The 27,523-nt window shown below is 36.2% G+C and overlaps 1 protein-coding gene across 2 annotated transcripts in view; it reads right to left on the bottom strand.

Moving 5' to 3' along the window:
• cpne5b (copine Vb) overlaps positions 1 to 27,523 on the bottom strand; it is a 127,467-nt gene that overhangs the window by 5,027 nt on the left and 94,917 nt on the right. For both annotated transcript variants that reach the window (XM_028003692.1, XM_028003693.1), the window contains 12 exons: positions 23,730 to 23,833; positions 21,676 to 21,780; positions 15,204 to 15,245; positions 14,944 to 15,019; positions 13,561 to 13,614; positions 12,929 to 12,990; positions 11,363 to 11,409; positions 10,106 to 10,287; positions 9,698 to 9,825; positions 5,261 to 5,363; positions 2,011 to 2,068; positions 581 to 654 (listed from right to left, as the gene is read on the bottom strand). In XM_028003692.1, the coding sequence (XP_027859493.1) occupies positions 581 to 654; positions 2,011 to 2,068; positions 5,261 to 5,363; positions 9,698 to 9,825; positions 10,106 to 10,287; positions 11,363 to 11,409; positions 12,929 to 12,990; positions 13,561 to 13,614; positions 14,944 to 15,019; positions 15,204 to 15,245; positions 21,676 to 21,780; positions 23,730 to 23,833 (1,035 nt within the window). The remainder of the gene's footprint in view (positions 1 to 580; positions 655 to 2,010; positions 2,069 to 5,260; positions 5,364 to 9,697; positions 9,826 to 10,105; positions 10,288 to 11,362; positions 11,410 to 12,928; positions 12,991 to 13,560; positions 13,615 to 14,943; positions 15,020 to 15,203; positions 15,246 to 21,675; positions 21,781 to 23,729; positions 23,834 to 27,523) is intronic.

The following is a 27,523-nucleotide window of genomic DNA, read 5'->3' on the forward strand; positions in this document are numbered from 1 at the left end:
CAATGATGACAGAATGATCATTTCTGTGTGAGAAACCCAGATTACTCAGTTTAGCAATATAATTCGAATGACCTGGAACATAGATTAGCAAGCCGTGCACCTGAAAATGTGCTTCTTTAAATTGAGTGGTGGCATTGTTACGAGCACAAAGTCACAGTCTGCAGAATAGCAGCAGGCATTGGGAGTCGAGTTTAGTTTCACTGCAGATGAAACAACTTGACAGGTAAGACGCATCATGTTTCCTGGATTGGCATACAATACAAAACATTTGCAATGATTTGACCCACATGTAATCACATAAAACAAATCGACTCCTCATGTTGTCATCTGCCATTAGTGACAAATGATGTTTTATGGTATGCGCACGTCAGTAAGCACATGTCAAAACTAAGGAACATTGAAAGCACCACTGTTGCAACAATTGCACAATTACAACCCAAATATGTTGATACAAGGAACACATGCAAAAAAATATTAATTTACTTTAATTTACCACTTCGCAATTAGGTCTAATGAAGATTTAAATATTCACAAGTTTTCCCATCTGTGAGAATAAAATCACTCTATCTCCCACAGTCACCTGAACAATGTCTCTCTCTGCCAGTTTGCCCCGGGATGAGATCCTGATGTCGTCACCGTCCAGCTCCACCATAGCTGCAAGAAACAAATCATAAGCAGGCATGTATAAAATCATGTGATGTTAAGCATATTTCAAAAACAGCTTTCATAACAACAGAGATAAGGCAGATCCATACTTATGTAAAGATGTAGGTGACACTGTATTCATGCATCATAGTATAGCTGTAGTAAAGCTTAAACATATGTTGAGCTGTGCAGGTTTTATTGGCGGTCTAATCTTGTAATAAGGCCTTTATTATAGACTGTGCAATTTAGAATCATCAGCACTAAACATTGCAAACCCAGCAATTAACCTTAGTCGGTTCTTCTGCAATTATGCCTGCATCCACCTACACAGTCCCTTCCCTTCAGATTTAAGAGTTTGAACAGCAGTTTTCTCTGTAAAATACAGTCAGAGAGGTTAGCAACCATTACAGACTCAGAACATGGGTGTGTGTCTGTATGTAAATACACACACACATGCCATCATACTTACATATATATATACTGTATATATATATACATCTGTTCAAACATAGGCTCTAGATGTTAGAGCCTTTGTTTTCTTTTTCAAACGTGCGTTAAGCTACTTTGGTTTGCTGTTTTATGAATATTTTTCAGCTGCAGCCTTTGAACAAAGTGAGAGCAGACACGAGCCAGTGACAGAACGTCAGGGTGAGATGATAGTAGGCTGATGAGGAAAAACTCCTGTCTCTTTAATCTTTTCTTTGTTTTTGGAGACATCTGTGCAACACACACATTCAACTTAAAATGCTGCATTGAGTTTAGTTGTGCTTCTTAGCTCTGAAAAATTATATTGCATTACTTAGATTTTGTAGTGAATATGGCTGTATTTTTTATGAATCCCACTTTTGAAACTATTATAGTCAAAGAAAAGCCTGTGGAAAGCTCCATTTGCAATTGTCTGCATTTACAAACTTTTCAATTGTTCTTATGTTAAAGGCTTACTATTAATCTTTATTGTTGTGCATGTGTATTTTAATATCTTCTTTAACATTATTGGTGCATTGCAAATGTATTGATAATCCTTGAATCTTTATCACATTTTGTGACATTACTCTCACAAACTGAAAATATATATGGACTTTATATAATAAACTCGAAGAAGTGCATAATTGTGAAGTGAAAGGGAAATTATGCTTTATTTTTCACAAAAACAAATCTGTGAAACATGGCATATCTTTGTATAACATCTGATGCTATAAATTACCTTCAGACATCAGCTAATTAGTAAAAAGTCCACTTTTTGTTGATCTTGGACTTAGATTTTAAAAGGCCACATTAAAGTTTCTGATTGTCCCTAGAAGCGCAAAAAGAATACAAAGTTTGGCAAGGTACTGTATGTTTATAAAACAATCAAAGTTATTTTACCGTCAAACTCAGCTTGACCAACTCCTACGATGATTATGGACATAGGAAGTTTGGCAGCCTGTGAAGAAATCAAAATACCAAAAATGTAAAACATTGTTCCCAGAGAAAAACAATGTGAAAATGTTCTGTATGTGAGGTCTCCATGATCGGATTACATTAATATTGTGTGTTAACATATTACATGACAAAAGACCCCAATTTTACATAAAAGAAAAAAAAGAGAGAGATTGACGTTACTACAGTGTCATTATTAGGTAGTAAACAAACTTGTTCTCTAAACTTGGTTTTTACTCCTCTTGGCAGAAACATTAATGTTTTTATATTTCCAAGTAAACAAACTATTTCCTTATGAGCAGGACACTGAATGTAAGTTATCAGATTCGAGATAGTGGCGTAAATTGACTGCTCATGGTAAACGTTTAACTTGAAATGCATGGGGAGATTTTTTTTAAGTATTTATTTTTTTTGTGGCTGATGCTGTTTAGATAACTACACAACCAATCTAACTGTGGCAAGTCACTCACATAAACTGTTTTCACCTAAAAACATTATGATCTTATCTCGCAAATGACAGCCCGCCTTAGCAATATGTTCACCTCTAAGAAAGATGAGTATGTGGGGAACAAAAATGCATGGCTGGTTGGTTGAGATGCCAGCTTAGGAAAAAAAAATTGACAAATTTGTTGGCAGTAAGCTTGAGCATTTTGCAGCGGATGGATGAGCCATGAGAGGAAGGAAGGGGGGAGGTGCTGGACAAGTAATTACAGCCACCTTCCCCGTCACCTGCCAGTCGATTCCAGGCTCCACCTCTAATCACACGAGACAATGGTTTGGTATGCGAGATCGACATTTTGTAAACAAACATGAAGCAGAATTAGCAGGACTACGGTAAACCCCAAAAATTTAATATGAAGGGAAGATAAAATAATACACGGTTTTGAAATAGTTTTTCAAATAAAAACCTGATAAATGTATTTTTCATCAGTATTCCCCTCATTTAGTTTAATTCTAAGGTGAACTAATTGGTTCCAGATGTCACCCAATTGTTCAACAGAGACCAACTGTGTGTGACGTCATCTCAGAAGAAAAATAAAAATACAGCTGTTCTGCGAAGGCCAAAGAGTTTTGTTAGAGAAAATCATTTAACATAACAGAATGATGAGAATCACGTGACACAGCTGACTGTTCTGGGATTAAAGCTGCAGGAAAGCTTAAAGAGTGCTTAGGCCATAAAGCTATTTCAGAACCCTCCACCAAAAATTACAGGCATGATGAAGCAGAAAAGAGTCTATGGTAACTCTGAAGGAGCTGCAGAAATCCACAGCTCAGGTGGCATGACGTTTTGACCAGAGAGGGATTAGTTATGCATCCTACAAGTCAGTTCTTTGAAATTAACTTTCTTCTTCCTAGTCTTTGATAAATAAAACAGCTCTTTGCATATCAGGGAGTTCAGAAGGAACAAAATCCACTGTAACACAAAAGAAATCCTCATATTAGTAAATCAAATACAAGTTTGTGCATATTGTGATTATTACAGTACTCTAAAAAAGCAGATAGTTTTTTCAACAAATTTGCAAAAAACTCAAAAACATTTCGCCACATTGTCATAATGAGGTACTGGTGTAAATAATTTTGAGGAAAAAAATATTAATTTAGCACAAATATCCTGCCTCATGCTAACAACATAACCAAACAGAGTGGCGAGTTGTTTACAGAGTTGGGCATGTTTAGATTTTCTCAAACTGTGTCTGCTCTTATTTGAAAAATGAACTCAATCATGATTTAGTTTGAAGCACACATAGTGTATAACCTCAGCACAGAGATCGCTCTCGTCCCGAAGCCGTGGAAAGTAAAAGGGAAAGAGTGGAAGTGGCAAGCATCAGGAGTCCACAGGGCTGGAGGCTGTGAGATAGAGCAGCAGGCAAGATCTTAAAAGGAAGGTGTGGCTGTTCTAATGTTTTGATTAACAGTCGCAAATTCCCTTTAAATCCAGTCTGCTGGGTGTTCTGTGCCGGCAGCAGGCTGAGGAGGTGCAGGAAGGATGGAGGATAGAGGGACATACTAAAGAAAAAGAAAAGAGTAGCACACATTTGCCATTTACAGCTAAAAGACGAAAAAATGTGAGTGACGACAAGTTTCAGGAAAGCCTCTTGAGAGTAGCTTTATTTTTGTGTTTATAGAGGCAGCAAAAACTTCAAAGATCTGTAGCATATTTTGTTTGGTAGGAAGGTAGTAATCTTCAGATGAAAGTAAAAACAAATACTCTATATCCACTCTACTGTTCTTGTTCCTGTTGACACTGTTATACGAAGCCGTGGCTTTAGGGCTTCTTTTCTACATATTGCAGAACAGCTGTTGTTGCAAAGCTCCTGCTGTGTCTGGATTTGTGTGAAAACAAGAGAAAACTGAGGAATGTTGAAATTCACAGCTGATATGCTTTTTTTTTTACATTTGTGCATTATCTGCTTTTCTCTTTGCTTTTATATGCCAGCTAGTGTTTTTGTAAATGTGATTTTTGTTTGCTCAAGAAGTTCTACAGAGAGTTTTTAGTGCATAGTCTTCTATATGTGAGTTGCACAACATCTTCGCAATGTAGGCATGTTCATTAGTGATGTTACAAAATACTTTTTGAAATGCAATATTTGTTGTTGTACGTCATATATACACCTTTGCTTTCCAATGAAATATTCATTTCATTTGACAAAGTCTGGCAGTGGTAGATTTCATCATCTGACAAGATTTTGCTGGTAAAAGTTGGTGCTAAACGCATTCATATCACCGTCTCATTTGCTAACATTATTCAGCAATTTCAGCAATGTTACTTAACTAAATAAATATTAATGTTTCTAAAGGTAAAAGAGCTCTATTAGTTGCAAAGAGACTGCTGAATTGAGGGATGACAGCAAGAATTAAGACTAATTATACAGTTGAGAAAAATAATTAAGATTTTTATCACTTTTAACTGCTTTTGTAATAAATAATTATTTAAAACAATATCATCTAAAGCTTTAGTTTTCAATTTGCTATAGCTTTTTCAAGTCAGAATGACTATTGTAACCAGGAGTTTATCTTAATAAATACTCTGTTTTAGAGTTACTAAATTCAGTAGAAATTCACTGAGAAACATTAAGAAAAGAATATATGCCCACTCCAGCCTCAACACAGCTTCAGTACCTACAAATGTGTATCCTTGGATATGTTTAGCTTCACATAATGTAGGAGAGAATGAAGAATTGTCTTTATTTCTTACATTTACGATGGCTTCTTTGGTCTGGGCCATGTCTGAAATGACACCATCTGTGATGATTAGGAGGACAAAGTACTGAGAGCCGTCCTGCACTGCCGCTGCATATCTGCCCACAGATAAAATCGCACATTAGGAGATCATTTGTTATTCACTATAGAAACCAAACAAGTCTGAAATTTGGATTTACTCACACATTTATCAAAACAATCAATAAATCCAAAATTCTAATTCATCTGAAGAAGAACTTGTTTTAGTTCTTATCACACACAAAGCGTTTTTTGTGCTGATGTGTGAAAAAAGAAAAGGAATAGTCAAATATGCAATAGTCAGATAACACAGACATGTTTAAAGCAGGATGTTTATATTCTGGTTTACAAATTAGATTCATAGATCAAACAATTATTGGTGCATTGGTGCAAATTTTAAATACTGACTATTATTCTTTTAGTACCACAAAAGATTGTTGTGATTTTAGAAGTACAACTTACTTTAAAAACTCAAGTATCAAAAAACAAAAACAAGTTCAAATGATAAATAAATGTTCTTATCATTTTTGTGATCTAAAAAAAGATTAAAATAAACTTATAATCTGGCCGTTTTTCACATTTTGAAAACTATTTTAAAATGAACTAGTATTTCTGGCAAACACAATCAAAGAGATGGCTCATTTTCTCATTCTGAAACCAGATGTCCTCATCAAGGCAAGAGCTCCAAATTACAGACAGGCTGCCAGAGCGTCCAGGGCACATAATCCTGCTGTGGGAGGACACCGCCAGTGATGGGCTGCTGCCATTAGATGGATGTGCTTGATTATTAAGAGTGTTTTGATAGAGTGAATGTCGTGTCCTGAGACTTCCCAGCAGAGCATTTAATCGAAATGACCAACAATATAGTTTTGCAGAGCGGAGAAAGTGAAAATAATGACTTGCATTCATGGCTCAGTTAAAGCCGTTGACACAGTTTGATTGGAGAAATCAAACTAGATTAATTTCCTGTAAAATGGTTACACGTTTTACAAAACAAATCTTGTAACCTGGTTTCCATGGTGTTTTCTCATGTCTAAAATGACCTAGAACCTGGGAAAATATGTAAGCAGGGTAATTAAGATGCAAGTAGACGAGTTTAGCAAACATTCAGAAAGAGTATTTACAAGCAAATGGCCACATCCCTCAGACAGCTAAAATACTGTATTTGCAAAACCTTGATCGATTTGAACAACACTTATATTCAGATACATTCATCAGAGTAACATTTTCATGGACTGTTTTTGGCAGTAAAACTCTTGAGGATAACAGGGAGCGATAAGAGAATTATAGCAGACAACATTATGTGACACCTTAAAAAAACTGATGATTTTAACACAGCAGAGCACTAAAGCTTTTGAGAGTTTTCTGTAAGCTGCTCCACATACATTTAATATGCATGTACCATGTAAAGTTGACACTAATCCAAGTACAGATTACACTAAATTGAGAAGATTTTACAATGCAGTGACCACAGTGTTCAAAATAAACTTCATACTACAAATCTCTCACTCACACTGCATCCTGATATCTATCGATCAATAAGAGCTAGACTTGTGGAAGCAATGTTAAGAAAACAAAACAACAAATTTGTGTCCAGTCAGAAAAATTATTTTAACAAGGCTACTAACAGAACATTTTCCTTTTTTCTTCACTCAGATTTCAGGGAAATAATGGTTCATTAGTCATCACTCGCATCCTAAGCCGAGTGCTTTATGGTAGGATTTGCTCATTTTTCTGATCCCAGTCAAAGCAGTTATGCAAGGCAATAATATGTTTCTCTCTGTGTTCTGTTTTCAAGCACTGAAGAAACATGTTCACAAATATAGGTTGTACATCTCTATGTGTGACACTGGTTCAGTGTACATAATACAAAATAGCACCAATCAAATTTTCAACTTTTGCTTCATTTAATACATGTGGCAACCATATTGGCTACAAAACCCAGCCATATTTTCTAAATTAGAGCTCAGACTGTGTAAAAGGTGACTGGGAATAACATAAAAAAAACCTGACTTTATTCGTTTATTTACTAAACTTTATTTCACCAAGAAAATCCTATTGAGATAAAAATATCTTCTGGAAAAGAAATCCTGGTCAAGACTGGCAGCAGAATACAGAGCTGCATTCTGCACAAACACAATGCAACACAACAATCCTGCTTCAGGAGAGTCATGTCAAGTCAGTAGGCAGTCCTTCAGTTTGAATGTGTGAGGATTGTTGTTTAGACTGCTTAAACTAAAGCAGGTGCAGTTGTCACAGACCACTTCTGAAAGTGATCTGAAGAACTCTGACCTCAAATCAAGTTCATGCACATCTGGATAAAGGCTGGAAATTATTTGAGGCTAATGGACTTTAAGACCTTTTACCAATAGAAAGTCTGGGAGACTATTACTAACCTGGAGCTCTTGCCAACATGTGTCTGATTATGATGAAATATTTTTTTTTCTCTTTTCACACAATTGTATTTATTTATTGTTTTAATTTATGAAACCAAACTCAATTTACTTTTAATTTTTATAACTTATTTTGAATGAAAAAGAAAAGGCGACATCACTTCACTGGATATTTGATTTCAAAACAAGTCAAACATCAAATATTTGTTTAATTTGTACTCCAGTTTAGTGAGAAGAAAATTCAATTACCCAACGGTGCACCAAACAACAAATTGTGAAAATGTGTTTCTTCTTTAAAGAACCCAGAATCCAGATTGACGCATGATTTAAACAGATTTCTGCTGCTGACTGTTGGATGTCACTGTATGACTCTGTGCTTTATATTTCATTAATAACATATTCCTAATAAACAATTTGAGACAATAAAACTGCATTTTTTGGCAGATTGCAGAAAATAAATGAAAGTAAAATCAAAGTTTAAAAATGTTAATGTGCATGTATGTTTTTATAATTTGAACAACTGAAATGCATGTAGACTACTAATGACGGTATGTAAGACAATATAAATTACTCACATGTCTATTTAACAGTCTTAAAACCTTAAATAAAATGATGTTTGCTGTGTAGTGTTTCTCATGATGGTAATAACATAATTTAACTTATGTCAAAAATAATAGTCAAAGGAGCCACAAGGTTTAGCTTAGTTAGATTATCAAGTAGAAGTTAATTTATTTCAGTCAATTAAATGAAAATTTTAATTGCTTATTCAGTACACACACATTATCTACTCCAAGTCTTTTTTTTTCAACTGTGATAATTATAGCCTACAACTGATGCTGATGTGAAATTCAGTTCCACTGAATACTGACATGACAGACTTGACAGTCGTCCAGCAGGCAGCCATTGACACCCTCCTCAGGAACAGTTAACCACAATAATCATGATTAAAGAACCTGGTAGCTCAAAGCAAACGCTACTGATCTACATCTTAAGAGCATGAATGTAATGAACAGCATTGGCGTTTTGTGTTGGTGGATCATAACCAGGTTGTTAAAAAAAGAAAAGACCCAGAAGAAAATGAACAAACAGAAGAAACAAACTGAGCTGACAGTTCAAAAAGAACTGAGTGAAATGTCAAGCAGGCTTTTCATTGTACAAAAAGTTAAACTCAAGTGGAGGCTGCTTGACACAGGGAGGGCTAAGAGTCAAACATTTGATGCACTGAAGCGCAGGTTGTTTGAGTTTCTATTCAATTAATTACCTACTCAAAGCTTTTTTTCTCTCAGTTTCTTCTTTTAGCATTTTAAAGTGACTCTTGTGATGTGTTTATAATTAGTGCAAAATATAAATACTGTTTTTCCAAACTTAGGACTTTGTTATGAACTGTTTTATTGACAGGTGAAGCTGTAGCAGAGCTACAGACAGCCTGCCTCTATATCACACTGCAATAATCCAGCAATTAATTCATTTTATACAATTATTACTTTTTGATAGTCCAATACTTCTGTATTAAAATTTATTTCTTGTTGGTTTCATATGAACTCTGTATTCTAAACCTGAAATTTGAGTTGTCAGCTGTAAGCCACTATACACTAAATTAACTTTGTAAAGATATTTTAATTTATTCAGTTGCACTTGTCAGAACAAAAAACCTAAAGGAGCAGCAATACTGAACAAGAGCAAGCACTGAACAAGCACATCATATTTGTATTTGTAGGGATTACAGAATTCCTTTTAGCTCAATAATGATAAGCTAAACAAATAAAAGGGATAACCTTGGTCTACTTGCAAAAAAGTTTCCCACATTTTTATGGCTAAAACATCTATGCAGTATTAAATATTTGCACCAAATGAACTGAAATTTAATAGTGTTTTTCTAGTCATGCTGACTTGCTTCACCCTTGAACAACATGCATCCAGTATGCAACTTTTGTAAAAATTGCTACTCTACCCACTGAGTCACAGTTACCCATGAACAGCAGCAATACAAACAGGTGAAGATGTCACAAATAGTTCAACACCTGGCAACATGGTTCACTATTGGAGCAAAGTTGGTTGGCCCGTATAATTGAACCGTCTTCAGACTTTGATGGTATGCCTCTAGGATCCCTTCTATACCATTGCAATAAGGATTTTCTATGTTTCCATTCTGAAAATGATAAAAGCAAACACATGGTATGTGATTATTAAGACCTACAGAAACAATTCTGAAAGAAAACAAATCTTCACAAACTATTTCAGTGTAGATACCTTACACAGGTTCGTTATACTGTATATACAATATACAAGAGCTAACAATAGACCTAATAGATTAACTAAATATTTATGGCAGAAATAATATCCAAATCAATCAATTAATGTCTACAAGAAACTATTGACAGTTTGAAAAATCAAATGAATGGAGTTATTTTGAATAAAAGGAGATTCACCAGTGGAAACTCGTGAGACACTCGCCCATCAGGAGGCAGTTTTGCTCCAAAGCCTAAAGCTGGAAACATCTTGTCGCTGTCATAGTCCTGAATGATTTCCCCAACAGCCTTCAGGGCCATGGCATAGGCGTTCAGCTGGTAAGGGTTCATGTAGTGCAATGAAGTAGATTGGGAAGGATTACCTGTGGATAAATGAAACAGAATCCAATGATCCCCTCTGAAAACCCTATTGTTCGTTGGTTTGGACCTGTCCTAGTTTGTGGATGAGCTAAGCCATACAACAATAAATGTGCACTGGACAGACTGAATAATCAGCTCCCATTAATGATTGTTCCTCTTGAGTTGCTGCAGGAAGTAGAGTCTCTGCTGTAAGGTAAACCACAGTATAGTGTTGTCAAATATTCAACCATAATAAATGACAACAGGCTCATACTTATGGCTTAGAAATGCATTTTGGCAGTGAAAGGTTGTATGTACTGCAGCTGTTGATCCCACATCTTTGATAGGCCAGTCATGGTCTTATGGTGTATTCACACCAAATGCGTTTTGGGCGCCAGGTCTACATTCAAAGTCTATGTGGAGCATCGGACGTGTCAAACGCTCAAAATGCTCCAAAAGGCTCAAATTGCGCCACGCTAGAAGCTCAAAATGCGCCGCAACAGCCCTGAACGTGCCTCCACATAGAGTTTGAATGTAAACCAGAGGCGCCTGACACTCGAAACGCGTTTAGGGGGAACGCACCATTACACTGACCACCTGAATGATTCCTTCAGTGATGATATGCCACTAGGTTTTTACAGCCCAGCATTTCTGATATGTGTCAAATACAACCACTTAGATTAAAACTGACAAGAGTTTCAATTTTTATCGTTTACTGATCGGTAAAGAGTTGAAACTTATTTGTCTAATTAACTTTATTTTCTAATCGGGAGAGCTTTTCCCACACATAACTTCCAAGATAGAAGTACCTGTAAGAATTAATTGCATTGGTATTCAGTGGTTCCACAGTGTGAGGATTAAAACTTGTAACATCATATCCTTCTCCCTGATGAGTGCACCAGCAGAACATTTAGCAGGAGGAAATCCCCAGAGAAGGCTTTGACTTACTGAGCAGTGATTGTATACAGTGTCCATGACAGCACCGTCTTTCTGTTTGCGAGATTGATTCTAAATACGAACATGTCACAGTCAGATATTCCCCTCAATTTATTCCTGCCCTCCTTACCAAACACACGCTTTGAAGTTGTAATCACTCACCATTAGATGCTGTGAAATCAATGGCCACAGTGAAATTGATCTGCGTTCTGGAAGCGGCAAAAAAAAAAAGCAAATCAACAGGACCAGACAGTCGTATTCAAAATTAATGCACTCTCTCCCCCACAATCTGTGACACAATAGAAACTATTTTCCTCAGAACAATTAAAAGGGTATTGTACAAACCAGATAATAGCTTATCCAACAGGACTTTATTTATTATTCACTTTCCTACACCTATAACAACACTGTTACAGCGCAAACAGCAGCCACTCATTTGGCAATTAAAATTTAGGACATGATATCCAAGGTATCTGACTTTCACCTTCTCAATGAAAGACTAGAGGAGCATGTGAGAGACCAAGCCTGGTAACAAGCTATTAGACTGATGGAGCACTTAAGAGCAAATCATAATCCAATTTTCCCTGCTGACGAAGCTTTCCCCCTCTACGTCTTGCTAATTTACGACAAAATGAGGCCCTAAGGAGCTTAAATGACAGCCTCTCGTTATCTAGAAAAGTCACCAGAGAGAACAGCAAAAGAACGATGATAAAATGAACGTGTTTAATATTCCCATTAACCTTTCAGCTTGGCGTGAGGACTGTAATGTTCCACAGCCTGACCGTGCCAACATAATTAAAGTTAATTTTATTAATTAATTAACTTTTTTCTGAATGAGGTTAGCAAATGGTTCATCTGCAAGAAGAAATAAAAAAAAGTTTTCCCAGTGATTCTCTTTTTTTTTCCATCTGAATTTTCTTTCTTTTGCAGCTAACGGTTACTTTATACCATCTTTCTTTGAGATTTTTAGGGTTTCAGTTTTTTTTTTTTAAATTTACACTTTAAAAGTAATGTTTCTTTTAATAAGGATTATTTTTATGCATTTCAGAAGGGGGGAAAGCTAAATATCAACCAGTTCCCCATAAGATCAATTAACTCATGTTAGATGTTTTTTCTTTTTCATCCATTTGTATATATATCTGAAGTGAGGTCACTAAAGCTTAAGATTATTGTATCATAAATCCACCAAAGCTGAAAGCTGTCAGCAAAATCTGTCACACTTGTCAGTTCTGCCACAGGACATAAAAACCACTGACAGTTTCCCTGCTGTGAAGAGTCAGCTGAGATCAAAGCACCGTCCAGCCTGCTTGGAAAGTATCACTTTACCTGAGAAATACTTCATATGCACAAGCTATCTCTAGCGCTAAAGCTAACCTGAGGTTCAAGGGCTGCTAGACCCTTTAAGGAGAATTTAACTTTAATTCATAAAAATGATATATACTGTATATTTATGTGTACTTCTAAATAGGACCCACAAATTCAGACAAAACATTGTCAGTACAGCAGCATAGTGCCCTGCCTCTTTTCTCAAGAGTATGACCAACTGTGAGAATACATCTTAAGTCCAGATTGCCTTGCTCTAAGGCGTCACTGTGCAGAGAAAGATGAGGAAAAATCTGCAAGTAATAATGTGGATATCATTTTCCTATCATAGGCACAGCTGGAAAAAAATGTCTATTTGATGTTTGCTTTTTTTTTCCATTTGTGCAAAAAGTCATTCCCACTCACCCTCCTTTGATGTAATCTAGGAAGGTGAACTCTGACTCAACAGAGAACGAGAGTAGGGTCACCTGTGAATCATAAAGAAGGAGAAAGAATTGATTAGACTCATTGGCATTGGTGTTTTCCTCCTAATACATCCTACACCTCCGCATATTGACTCAAATCATCCCATCGAATCAGAATGAAAGGAAACTGCCTTTCAAATAATTGAATTATTTGCAATGCCAAAGGACAAGTTTGAAGAGTAGATGGGATGCATTTGTATGCATTACTCACTCCAGCAGATGTGTTTGGGTAAGCTGTGTGAAAAGTGATGTCTCATTCATCTTTCTGATGTCTTTCAAGTTCCTCAAAGTTTTCCTCAATTTGTGCCTCTTACATGTTTTTTTCCCCACAACCAGTCACATATAATTCACCATAATTTTTTTTCCCACGTAACTTTCTTTTCATTCAGCCTTACTGTCATATTTTCTATGCAATAATACATCTGAGCAAATCAACCCTTTAATCTTGTACATACTTTTTCCCCAGACAGAAGAAAATGTGCCTCTTTTAAGACTTATCAAATACAACAAAAGAAAACCAACACTGAAAAGAGGAAAGAGAAAAAAAGTCTTCGTTTCTGAAGCCATACTCACTGTCCCTGAGTTAACATATTTCTTTTTCTTCATTTTCTTCTTGGTGTTAATCACCTAAGTAGATAAAAAGATTAAAAAGCATTAGGTGCAGGTGATATTCTTTTACAACTCCTTAAAACTTGATTTGCAATACTATAAATATGTATACATTTTAGATATAATGATAGAAGTGTCTATCTCTACACACACACACACATATATATATATATATATATATATATATATATATATATATATGTCAGAAATAGTTCTAGATGATAGAAGTCTGAAAATTCATAGCTGAATGTTAAGTTAAAATGGATTCTCAAGTGGAATAGGTTTAGTGCACGCGACTAACATTAAGCTGCATTCTTGCGAATGAAGAACAAGAGAGAAATGCCAATTCAGACACCAAAGACGTCTCAGCTCATTACCTCAATTCTCAATAGCTGCAAGGCATGGAAGTGACAGCCCCTAATTTAACATGGAGGGATGGCAATTTGTCTGACACACCAAACAATCTGCTGATGCAAAAACTAAAGGGCCTTTCAGTCTCACTGGGAGGTAAAGAAGAATCAAATGCAGAGCATAATGGAGCTGACATCTAAAAGACAGGTATTTGTCCTTCGCTGAAGGCCACCAACCCACAGGGGCGCATAAGCATCGACACGTCGTTTATTCTTGGTAAGATTCTGACTTTTAATTCCCGCTCAAAGATTTCAGCTCATTTTGATTGGTAGATTTTAAAGCATAGCTCAAAGAATTGTGGTTGTAAAACCATCACATAATGTGATAAATTGTTAAATGTATATCAAAAGTCATGGTTTGGATAAACATGAAATATACTCATGTCATTTTTATGTCCTAAAATGGGATTTTCATGAAAGATTTTCAGATCTAAATTGCATCCTAAGCTTTCCATTGAAAAATAAAATACTCAGAAATGAACATTTAAAGCATCAATTAAATCACTGCATTGTTTTTCTATTAATTTTGCTTCATGCTGCTGATAATAATTATATTTATATGCAAGTAAGCAGACCACCAATTACAAAGAGAAAAACAAAAAAATAAAGTAAATCAGGTTTTATTGAATGTATTGCAGATCACGGAAGGTGGAGAGACATTAAGACTGACAATAAAAAAGCTCAAGAAAACACTAATAAAATTTTTCTCAGTGTTTCTCTTTAAAACATTTATTTTTTTTGGTTCATTTCATAGAATAGAGAATGTCCATGGAGAGAAAAGAACTAACGTTTATGGAAAGCAGTGTAACCTGGCTGTCAAATGATGGAAGTGTCAAACATATCGGTCACGAGATCCAGATATCTCCCACACTGGGATTCTGTGTTTCAGGATCGAACAGACATATTGCTGAACAGTGGGAACAGCGAGATGACTCACCTCATACACATTGAACTGACTTTGCCCTCGAGCTAGCTCTCGGTAGCTGGTCGTGAAATCCCCGATGAAGTCATGGCTTGGGAGGAAAAAGTGAGAAGAAAACAAAACAAAGAAAAACAGGAAAGGAAAAACAAACTTAAACTCCAGAAGTGAAGTTTTTATTCTGATCAGGGGGTGGGGGGGTTGTATTGTTTGCATGTCAAAGCGTGTTGTTGCATTGAATTGTTTGTGAATATGAAAAATAAGTATTTTACAATCACCTGCCATCCCGGTCCCAGTCATACACCTCCACCTTGATTGTTCTGTGCAAAGAAAACACTCAAGTCAGAAAACATTTGCACATGATTGTTTTCAAAATAGCATGTTCTTCAGCTCTGTTAGACATCTAAGGTCGAGCATTACATTTTATGCAAAGTTTTTGCAAATAAAATATATAATATTAAGTTATTTAATTATTATTTTACATGTTGGCCATGATATCAAAGTACCTATTCCCACATGATTAACAGTTTCCTTCTTAGGAAGCACTTGAACATTTGTTATTTTGTTAAATTACAGTCCATACAGCGTAAATTTACTTTATTCTGATTATATGTAGTTGAGGAATATAAAATAATGTATAATTTTTGATTGTAGGAAAATTTATACAAGCTTTCTAAAAAAAAAACCCAACAAAATATGAAAAGTGCGGTGTGGATTTGTATTTGGTTACTGTGATCCAACTCAACATTTAAAAATAACCTGAGAAGAAAATAATTCCTACTAAAACCACATATATTATATGAAGGCCTGAGAAGTGTGTTTTAGAACATTAGCAACTAAACATCCTCATGAAGCACAAAGACCATAACAGAGATGTAAAAAATACAACTAACAAAGCAAAGGTACATCTGGAGGAGCTTTAGAGAGACACAGCTCAGGTGCAGGAAACTACTTAAAGGACATCCACTGGTTGTGCACTCCAAAGATCTGGTCTTTATGAAACAGTGACAAGAAGAAAGTTATTTTTCTTGATAGAAAGCCAGGAGAATGTGAGAAGTGTGGAAGATGGGTCGCTGAACAGACCGTCCCCACTATGAAACATGTTGTTGGGAGTATCGTTCTCTGCAGCAGGGACAAGAAACCAGCAGATGATGGACCCTAAACATACAGCTAGAGCTACAGAACACAGGTTTATATTGAAGGACATGTAACGTGTAATTGTCTTTAATAGACTTTCTCTATCCACTCTGACAGGCTGAAGTTACTGTGCAAGGAGATCAGACAGAAATTTCAGTCTCTAGATGTGGATCTATAACTCAAGCAAATGTTTATTCTACAAAGTACAGATTCAAGTAGGTATAAAGTAGATGCATGTGTCACACACGCAAAATTAAACCTTTAATCTACTTTCCACTCATGTTTGCCTGTCACATAAATTCTCACTAAAATACACCAAAGTGACCTAACAATACTTGAAGACATTAAAAGGAGTATGAAAACTTTCCCAAAGTGCTGTGGAATGCTTCTAATCTTCTAATCAACAAAGACATGAAATGTTCTGCTGCAGCTGCAGAATAAGGCTGAACAGCAGGGTGCATCATGTGGGGGGGTGAAATTATATAAAGCTGTTGCTCTGCAACAGACTCTGCAGCACATGCTTGCTTCCACCACTCAAAACTCACATCAACATTTTACACAAATGCTGCAGAAAGTGCTTTTGCAGACATAAAAGGGACAAAACTTTACTTGGCACTTTCATTCTATAGTCATATTGATCCCGCTTCTGCTTCCCTTCTCTCTTCTTCCGCCTCAACCAAGCACCAACACCTTCCAGATCCAAAGAAACCAGAATCAAGTGATACATCATAGAGGCTTTCCTGCAACTAAGGGACTGAGATGCCTGTTAGAAGCTTAGCTTCCTCCTTACCATCTGGCACATGCTGTTTCACACTGAAGGTTTGTTCTTTTGAGGATGTGAGCTAAAGAAAATCCGCTTGTCATCCCAATACATACGTGGCCCTTCTCCACCAATGTGGGAAAGGAGAACATACAGACAGTGACAGCAGGAAAGAAGTAAAAATAACAGACTGAAGCATATTTCCTTTCACGAGCCTAAGCACAGGAACAAATCAAAAGCAGGTGCTGATGTTTATTCGCACACCGATATGTTAATGAAGGACCTACAGTAGATACTTCTATCGTCACTCAAGTCATTTATCAAATTTTCCTTTTCTAAGATCTGCGTATCTAATCTTACAGGTGCTTAGAAGTACTCTTGAGCTTAGATCCTTGAGTCCCTGTTGTGGATCCAGAAGATAATCTTCTCTAAATTTTTAAGACATCTTTCATTAATCATGACTGAAGTTCAATAAAAGGCACCAGTTGAAGGATTATATTCATCGGTGGCATCTATTTCCTTGTTTTTGTTTTTTCTTCTTGAACCAAAATGGTTTATTTGAGTAATCCAAGAGCGCATTATGTAAAATATTTGTTCAGAGTTTGCAGTGAATAACTGTATCACCCACACTAAAAGCAAGTAATTCTCCAGGTGGTTGACAATGGAGCTATAAAAAGATCCAGAACTTACTCCTTTCACTTGATAGTTACTGACCAAAGTAGTCAGCACTCTGAAACACTTCCAGCTTCGATTGTTTCTCTTCACCCTCCCACATGTATCTCCATTAACTCATCTGCAACAGGGTCTGTGACATATTGGATTTCTTTATTTCTTCTGTAACAGAGTAAATATCCTTGCCCTTGTTGTGTGCGATCTATTACTCCCCTCTCATTAGCTTCTATCTCCTTGTTTCAAACTCAGTCAAATCCTTTCCTGTCTTCTCTTGTTTAATACAACAGCAATGCACATCAAGGCAGTGTAAACACCTGAATGAAACATGCTTCCTTAAAACGGATAGCTGTCTACTATTGCACCTCTCTCAAACCATTAATATATTTTTTAATTATTCTTCTAATGAAGTCTAAAGTATTTCTAAACAAAACTGAAAGCCAACATAACAGAAAACAATTTGTGCATCAAATGTAGTTCCTTGCAAAAGTATTTAACTTAACTTCTTAGCATTTTGTTTTATCACAGCAACAAAATGTTATGTATTTTGTTGGTATTTTATATATTTCACTGACACAATGCAAAAGATCCCAAACATGCTGTCAACTTCTTAGTAACTTTCTTTTTGACCTGTCTGATGTGTTCCTTAGTGTTCACGATTCTGTTTTGTCTCCATTTCTCAAGGGTTTAACAAACGTCTAAGGCCTTCACAGAACACCCGTATTTACGCTGACATCAGCTTGCACTTTAGGAAGACTCTGTTTGCTAATTAGGTGATTTTAAAAGATAAAATGCCCAGAAGTATCAGGCCAACAATCTTCCTCAACGACTTAGGGGTATCAGTGAACAGATGGCAGATTGCAAATGTTTAACACTCTTCTGACGTGTAAAGATTTTTATTTGAAGCAAATTTGTATTCACTTCATAATACTGCAATGCTTTGTGTTGCTCTATCACATAAAATCCTAAGAGAATACTTTGAAGATATCAGAGCAGCAATGTATCTACTTTGAAAAATGTAGGGCACTTTTTGTTAACTCGTTCAAGCCTTAGATCTTACTCTTAAGTACCAAAAATAAAAGAGGCAAGTCCAAACCAAAGTATATCAATCTGTGCAACTCACTGCTGGGTGATGCAATACAATTGTGTGCAGCCTTGAATTAATTTGGTACGTATCTTTATTTTCTATTGAACATATCAGCGTTTTCAGTCAAAATTTGATTGTTTTTATTTGCATAGGTATGATGAAATAAAGGTGAGGACTGGTGAAGTCATAGCATGACTTATTTGATGAAGAGGTCATATTTTGATTCCAGAGTTTACAAGGACGAGACGGCATGTTTTGTTTGGTAGATTAAATTGCTTTTATGAAAACAGTCTGCATTGAACACATTTTTCACCTCTGCAGGGGAAACACAAACAGAAAGCTTTCCATTACTTGACAGACGTGAACAGCAATTATGCAGCCTAAAAAGCTGTGTTTGGCAAATACCTATGGTGTGTATATTATACACAGTTACAGTATCTAATGCATATATATGGACGGATAGACATCAAAGTAAAGAATTTGTGAAAATATTGGTGCAACATCTCAGGACATCAGCCAGTAAATTGAGAGACCTTGAAATAAATGAGACCCTGATCACACCGTGTACTGCGCTGCAACATTGCTTAAGGACATTAAATAATGTTTTGGAGTTTGACTGCATCATAAAGCCACATTATAAATGGGGTGTGTGAGCAGGGTGGCCTACAAACCTACTTCAGCTACAACAGATCTGGTGGGAAGAATGGGACAAACTTTCAGCAAGTAATATGAAAACTGTCTCTCTGTAGTTATTCTGGCCTCTAGCACTTTGAAATGATTATTGTAATCCTATCAGATCTAAAGCAGGAATAGTAAGTAAGAAAAAAAACCTTCATGTCTTCTAATACAGTTAAATGTACAAGTCAGGTATCATCTTTGTGCTTATGTTAACATGAACAAAAATATAACCAAGAACCACCAGGAAATTTAATCACAATCACACAAATTTAAAACTTCTCTTAGCCAATGTACTGATGTTTCAAGATGCTCCATGTCAAATTTCTTTCCACAGTGTATGGGTATGTGAGCATCTTAAGCATTTTTTTAAGTGTGTTTGTTTGGCACAGAAACATTTCAGGAAGAGCCTTTTATGCCCATGTATATCTGGATCTGACAAAATAAAAACATTTTGGGCTGGTGTACGATTTACCACCTGATACGTTTCATCCATTTTTACCAAAGCTTCATGTTTCCTAAATGTGGCAACCCTATATATCCATAAATTAAGTCTGTTGGGGATTTATCTCAGCTTTCTTTCTCGCACACCAGGCTCTCAGCAGTTTCCGTAATTAGTTTGACTGCATACAAACAAGATAAGGCAGACACCTTTGAGAGAGACAGAGATGAGAAAGGAAAGTTAGAAAAATGGGTTGAATATTCCTTGTGAAATATGTGCCCCCATAAAGGCAATCTGCCTGTCACTCTATCCTTTCATCTATCCTCAAAGTTCCTTCAAGATTTATCTTGTTTTCTTCACATCACTGTCTTTTTAAATTAGAAATATGCAGATAAGCTTTGAGAAAAGTGAATTCTTATCATCATTGACTAAACAAGTTTGCATTAATAATGTGCCTGCTGGGAAAAAAGCAACCCTGCATTTTCATTATTATTATTATTATTAATTTTTTTTTTTTTTTTTTTGCTGTTTTCAGTGACACATTAAAGCAAAACAACATTTAATAATTCTCCTCTGAACATTCAGCATATGCCGCTATTAAAGTATTTAACAGAGTGGGTTGAAAATGTTTCCTTTTCCATTAAACTTTTCCCTATTTTCTTACTTTACCTCCAAATGTCAGGGCATTTTACAAGATTTTGGTAATGGTTCAATAGAAAGCAGTTTCTGATTGTGGAGTAGAAGAAAAATATTCACTGGTGTCACAGAAACCAGTGAATCTAAAAAAATATTTTGCACCTCTGAGTAAATACTGTAGTAGAACATCAATTTAATTGCATTTACAGCTGCATGTTTTATAGTAAGTCCACACATAAACATATAAAAATGTCTGTTGAAACGTCAAAAGAGCTGCAAAACAACTCCATCCAGTCAGTCAGACTGGATGGAGCACGTCTCTGATTATAAACTACCATGTTCTGTCTCAGGCTCTAAATTTGATTTAGAACGTGGCTTTGATTGGAAAAACATAATGAGCTCCTATGTCCCTGTTAATGATTGGCATACCCACAGCGTGATGCCACCACCATAACGGTTTACAGTAAGGATAGTGTGTTTAAGGAGATGCCGAGGGTTATTTTTCTAGTTGGATTAGACTAGACAGACCCCTGAGGTGTTTATATGTTGTTTAACAATCAGGATTCTTTGGGTTGCACTTTTGATTAGGGGTATCAGAGTAAATGGGGGTGAACACAAATATATGTCATCATTTTCAGATATTCTTTATTAGATAGGCAAGACATAAAACACTTCAGGAAGCAACAGCTGATTATTTAAATGTAATGTCTGTCTCTTATTTTAAAGAAAGTAGCTTAGGATGTAAAAACAGCTAAATCGTTTTATGCACTTTACCTCAATCTTTCCTACTAGGCATGGAGACAGAGAATAGGTAAAACCATTAGCTTCTAAATTCATTCTAAAGAAAACAGATATTTATGGCTTGTTCTAATGTACCAAGTTGTAAAAAAAACTACCAATGCACACAGTTGTAGCAAAAATTCATAGGTTTGGATTCTTTTCCTTTAGTTAAACAGCATTTTCACTTAAAATAAAACAACAACAAAAAAAACAGAGTCATATAGACTAACAGATCTGAAATATATGAATACATAGCACATAGCTACTTTGAGGTAAAAATGGTTGCAGAATAATTGTTTAACAGGTACAGATTCCTACTAGCTAAAGTATTATTATATTTGAACAGAGTGTGCTAATCACTCCACTTAGTACACTCACTGTCAGTTAGAAAACGTTAATAAGAGCTTTAATGACAGTCGACGGACTGAGCCAGGAGGAATCAGTGACAGTAGACACCATTCATGGTTAAAATGTATTAATAATGTGGTAGAAGTAAAGGGGAAAGTGCAGTGTCAAATGAAAAAAACAGCAGAAGAGATAGAGCAGGGGGCAACTGTGTTGTACCTGTCATAGTCTCCATTGCAGAGTGCTCTCACTGGGATGGTAAAAGGCTGCCACACTGGATTTAATGTGTTCTTCACCACCTCTGTTTTGTGGCAGATAGTAAACCTAGAGGCAGAAGAGAAGGAACATGAAAAAAGGATATCGTCAAAAAGAGTGTCGGGAAGAAATTTGATTCTTTGTTGCCTACAAAACCTGGAGGGAATGAAAGAGAGATACACTAAATATGCAAAGAAGGGGGAGGAGTGTGTGGAGATACAGGGAAGAGATCAATCAGTCATATCTTGCAGTGACAGGAGAAATGCTTTAAATAGAGTTTTGTTTTCTTCTGGTCCCACGTCTCAGACCACAGAGACCAATTTAAAATTCTGCCCTGGCTTTTAAATTCTCCCTGTGGAGAAGAAATGTGACAATGACCTGCAAATGGATTTTTCAGATATGTAAAATATTTTGCAGAGAAGATACCACCCAAATACCCCCTTGAAAAGCAACAACATGTATCATGCTTTTGTTTTTGCCTTAATCCAAATCCCTGGCTTAGGTTGTTTGTGCTTGACTGAGTGGCTGCAACCTTTTAATGTCCAATGACTCCTTTAACCACACAACTCTCCAATTTACACCGTTGTCTGGGATTTGTAGGAGACACACTTTCAGCAAGACTAGGGGGTCTATTCATACCCTGGTAATTTCTATTGAAAAAGGTTTTAGGAAAACCTGCAGATGATCTTTAGCCAGATACAGCTGACTTTGCTAGAAATACAAAGCCCTATGATCGACTGGGGAGTACTCTGAGAGGAGTGCTCCTCCTGTGAGGAGATTGGAGAGTGTTATGCATCTCTTAGTAAATTGCTTCTGCAATTGGCTGCTTTTACCTCATTAATGTAAAATGCAGATGCCGAGGTTTTGTTGTCCCCTCTTTCCATACATTTTTACATTAATTGCCTCTTTTTCACGTTTGCAGTCCTGGATTCATTTATAAGTTGCACTATGAAAATTTTACTTGTGATTTGAAAAGGATACACAGGTCTTTTTATACATCCTCATATGATGTGCATGCCCCAATAACCACCGCAGATTTCCTCTCAGATTGTGCAAGAAAGGAACACAGTTTAGCACATTAAATTTCTTCCACTTCACTTACTTTTATAATTTTTTTATTAGAGACATTTGAAAATAGGGCTGCACAGTGGCGCAGTTGGTAGCACTGTTGCCTTGCAGCAAGAAGGTCCTGGGTTCGATTCCCGGCCGGGGTCTTTCTGCATGGAGTTTGCATGTTCTCCCTGTGCATGCGTGGGTTCTCTCCGGGTTCTCCGGCTTCCTCCCACAGTCCAAAAACATGACTGTCAGGTCAATTGGTTTCTCTAAATTCTCCCTAGGTGTGAGTGTGTGTGTGCATGGTTGTTTGTCCTGTATGTCTCTGTGTTGCCCTGCGACAGACTGGCGACCTGTCCGGGGTGTACCCCGCCTCTCGCCCGGAACGTAGCTGGAGATGGGCACCAGCAACCCTCCCGACCCCATTAGGGACAAGGGTGAACAGGAAATGGATGGATGGATGGATGGACATTTGAAAATTTAGAATTATTTTTTGAAAAAAAAAAAAAAACTTGTAAGGATATGATTTTTTTGTTGGAACAAAGTCCATAAACTCTTTATATTCTGAGACAGACTAGCTGAAAGTAATGCACAACTGTGAGCTGGAAGGAAAATAATTAATATTTTCAAATCCCTTACAAATAGAAATCTAGAAAGTGAATACATTTTATAAATAAAATTAAAGCCGCAAGTATTTTGGGATGTGTTTCTACCACCTCTGAATGTCTAGCGACTAAAATTATTGCCACTTCTTATTTGTAAAATAGTTGGCCTATTAAATTCAGGCCTATACTTTGATTGGGTGATTCTAACACACCAAATATTGCATTGTATCCTTTCACTTTATTTGTAGCTTTCACCATATCTAATCTAATGGTTAGAAAAGGGTTGCATGACATCCTGAAAAAGACAGTGATGCCAAACATTCTGACAAAGCAGAAAATGCCAAAATCAGATGAACTTACGTGCCATCCTCATTGCTTCTGTAGAAAACCATGAAAGGATCAGACTTGCCAAAAAAGTCCTTTTTGTCCAGCTTGTTGGCACAGAACTGCATGGTGGCACTGTCCTGCAGAAAAGCATAGACATTAGTGAATGAGAGGCTCTTTAAGGTGTTACATATAGTGACCTATCTTCCTCTTAGGTTCAAAATATCATGAGACTAAAGTGTATTAAGTGTCATCTTCTCAACAATCACACATTACCTAAAAATCTAAACAAAACACACATGTCCCACAATGTATTTTTAATGGAAATAAGCATTTTGGGATTTCATAATTTAAAATGCAAAAGCAACAAAAAAAAAATGTTTTTTACGACCTCAGATTGTAAAAAAACAATGTGAGGTCCTTGCAGGTTTCTGTGCAAGGATTTTACATGTGGTCCCTGGATTCCCTTTTTAAAGAAAGAGAAACTTCTCTATAAAAAACATGTCTATAACAAAGGTAATGTCTCCTGTGCCACTGAGCAGAAGGATAATTTGGATTCCCACCTGGTAGTCAAAGCTGTCTCACCAGGTAAGTGTGTGTATGTTCACAGATGATATTTTGTTTTGGCTGAAGTTCTGACAAATCTAATTGAAACATAAGCTTGTCATCTTTTATTTGTAGCTGATTACCTGTGTGTGTAAAACATCAAACGAAATTTGAAAGATAAAGGTAATTTTATTTATATAGCACATTTTCAGCAGCAAGGCAATACAAAGTGCTTTACAGAATTTAAAAGGAAATACAAACAAAATAACAAACCAAGAAGAGAACAAAAGAAGGAAAATCTAATAATGTTGATCCAAAGGAAATAAGCTAGAAATGGTTTGACTGTCCAGAACATCTCCTCAAACATGACAGACTTTAAAAGGCAAACAAAAACCTACAATTTCTTACCCAAAGAACTTTTTTGTGAGATGTTTGTCAGAGTTAGCTTGCACACTATAAATGTCACCTGCTTTTAAGCCTTTGCTTTGTAGACTGCAGGCTCTCAGCCAGAAGACCACTCTAACATTATCTACAAACACGATCCAAGAATCCACTAGTTATGTGTGTGTTTGTGTGTGTATGGCCTTTTATTTGTTACATTGTAAGGACTATTTTCCAAAGACACTTACTACGCTTTATGGACTGTTCCTTATGGAAAGACGTACTATGTGTATGCAGGGGTGTGCATGTGTGTGTTCATGTTTACCTAAACATAAAGAAGACATTTGAAATTTCAAAGCAGGCAACTTCATACACCAACCGATGGTCTTGCCAACATTAGTCTAACTCCATCATGAGTAATAGTCATCATGCTAACTCTTTCTGATGCAGTGCGTTCACGGTATCATATTCACTCTGAATGCATTAGATGCTTCTAGAGGATCTTAGAGAGAAAAACACAAAGCAGTGAGGATTTTTATTTTCTGCACCGAGTTCTCTTCTTGCATGTTAGCTTTTAGGTACAGTACTTTCCACTAAATGTTCGCAGTTTCATTTCAGGAATAATTTATGCTGGTAGGTACTTGTCCATAAGAGCTTCCGGAAAAAAGTAATTGTGACAGTTAGCATTATTTTAAAAATGATCAGGTTTTTAAAAAATGCTAATAGGACAAACTGATGTACTTTCATATGGTAGAAAAATATTCAAGTCACATTAAAATTTTTAAATTGAACAACTAATTTAACTTTGCACTATTGTAGTTGATAGCAATTCTTCATAAACACCACCACATCTTAAAAAGTAAAATACCTTGAAATGATCAAAAAATATATGATGGGTCAAATCCAATATTAAGCCTAGAGGAGGGACTTGAGGCTAATTAGAGCATAATGTGTCCATTTTAAATTTTACCTGGTGATCTGTTGATCTGAAACTTTAAACCAGATTTTGTTTCAATTAGCAAATCAACACAAACCAATGACTACTGGGTCACAGAAGCATTGACACACCCCATTGTAGAAATTAACATGACGTTAACAATGTTTACTTGGTATTGGTATCGGTAATTTGTTTAAAGATGAAGTCAAGGGAAGAAAATAAGCTGAACAAAGCTTATAGAAAAGTGTTTTCTACAGAGCTTATTCCAGCTATTCTTTCAGGCTCCAACAGGGCGACATTAACAGATATAGCAGGAAGCTAGATGCATTCCAGTGCCCCGTTTTATCATTTTTAAAAGTCCAGTTATTTGTTATGAAACATGCTGGATTAGAAAGATATAGGAAGTCATTTCAAAATCACAGAGCAAAGCAAATGGCCGTCTTTAGCTAGAGAATACACAGCAATGCTAAATATGTGCTAATTCTTAATGTAAGATGAAAAAAACTGCTTAAAATCTTTTAAATACTTACAGTTAATATAAAGGAATGAATGAATGAGAGACTGTCACTACAGATAGGTGGAAGACAAATGTTATTTTTGAAAGCGATCTTTGAAAAAAAATAAAATAAAAATGCATTGATACATGATATGCTGCTACATTTTGTGGTGTGTAAAAAAATTTACTGAGGTATAATCTGTCTAATAAAAGAGGTTTGTGCAGCTCACTGGATTTTTCTTTTACATTTGTCTCTACCCCTAGAGAATATTACTGAGTTTGTTGAGTCATGCAGAGTAAGAGAGCTCTGTAATATTATTTCACTAAAACATACATTTATTAAGAAAGTTACCATTTATTAAAAGATTAGAATTCTTGTTTAAATTAGGATAGGTAAAAACTGGAACCAGCATGTCAGAGATTTAGAAAATTAACAATGAGGAATCTAACACAAAACACTTACAAACTAAAGTTTATTCTCTTGTGGTACATATGCTCTTGCAAACAAATGAACCTCATGTGAGTTTTTATCTACATGTCTTTTTTAGTAAATGCTGCGTTCCAAATATACGCCACTTGGTTGCTGCTGAATCTCATCGCACTTGTCTCCACCCCTCCCTGTTTGTTTGGCTCACCCTGTGTAATGGCATCTGACTTATCTCTGGCTTTTAACCACTAATCTTTGAAACTCATTAGCTTGTTACCATACATTTAGATGTTGCATCACTGTGGATTTCTGTTTATAGCCTTAAAACATTTCCTTCTTGCCTGTCAAGTGTGGCTTTGTGTCGTGGGGCAACTCAGCAATGCAATGTCCAAATGAGTGTGTGACGGGGAGCATTTCTACACACATATACTGTACCTCGATTATTATTTTAGAGCCTGTGCGCATTTTGCTACCGTGTCTGCTATGTGTCTTTATCTGACACAAGCAGACACCGAGCAGCATACACTCCTGAACACATCACATCCACTCAGCTCCAGCAGAAAGAAGGGACCTATATCTGCATTCATGCCCTCACCCCGAGGACACGTGCACTCTACTTGACTGGCTTTTGACACAGCTCGCCTACGCATACTTCACTCTGGCTTGCGGTCTAATTTTTTTTTTTTAATTCTCCTTTAATCCATTGGGAGTCTGTAGGCTGCCTTACTGCTCAGTGATGGATGAATATGAATATTTTTTTTGCCTATATGTATGAAAGTATTGAAATATTTGCTGTAGCAACTGTTCTGATTTAATAATAAAAAAACTTGCACCGCATTAAGTAAACTGCTGAATCAAATGCCTGTCAGCTCATTAAATTGAAGCCTTGGCTTGGTGAACCTCAGAGAACTTGACAAGAAGGAGTCCCTTTTTTGTTATTTGTAAGTATTGCAGAAAAATCTACACCAAGGGGATAGTTGGAAACATAGTAACCCAGAAGACCCCAGGAAGAGAGGCAAAGTTGCCCACTTGCATGAATGCAC

Source organism: Xiphophorus couchianus, chromosome 20, assembly GCF_001444195.1.
Source record: "Xiphophorus couchianus chromosome 20, X_couchianus-1.0, whole genome shotgun sequence".
Classification (NCBI taxonomy): Eukaryota; Metazoa; Chordata; class Actinopteri; order Cyprinodontiformes; family Poeciliidae; genus Xiphophorus; species Xiphophorus couchianus.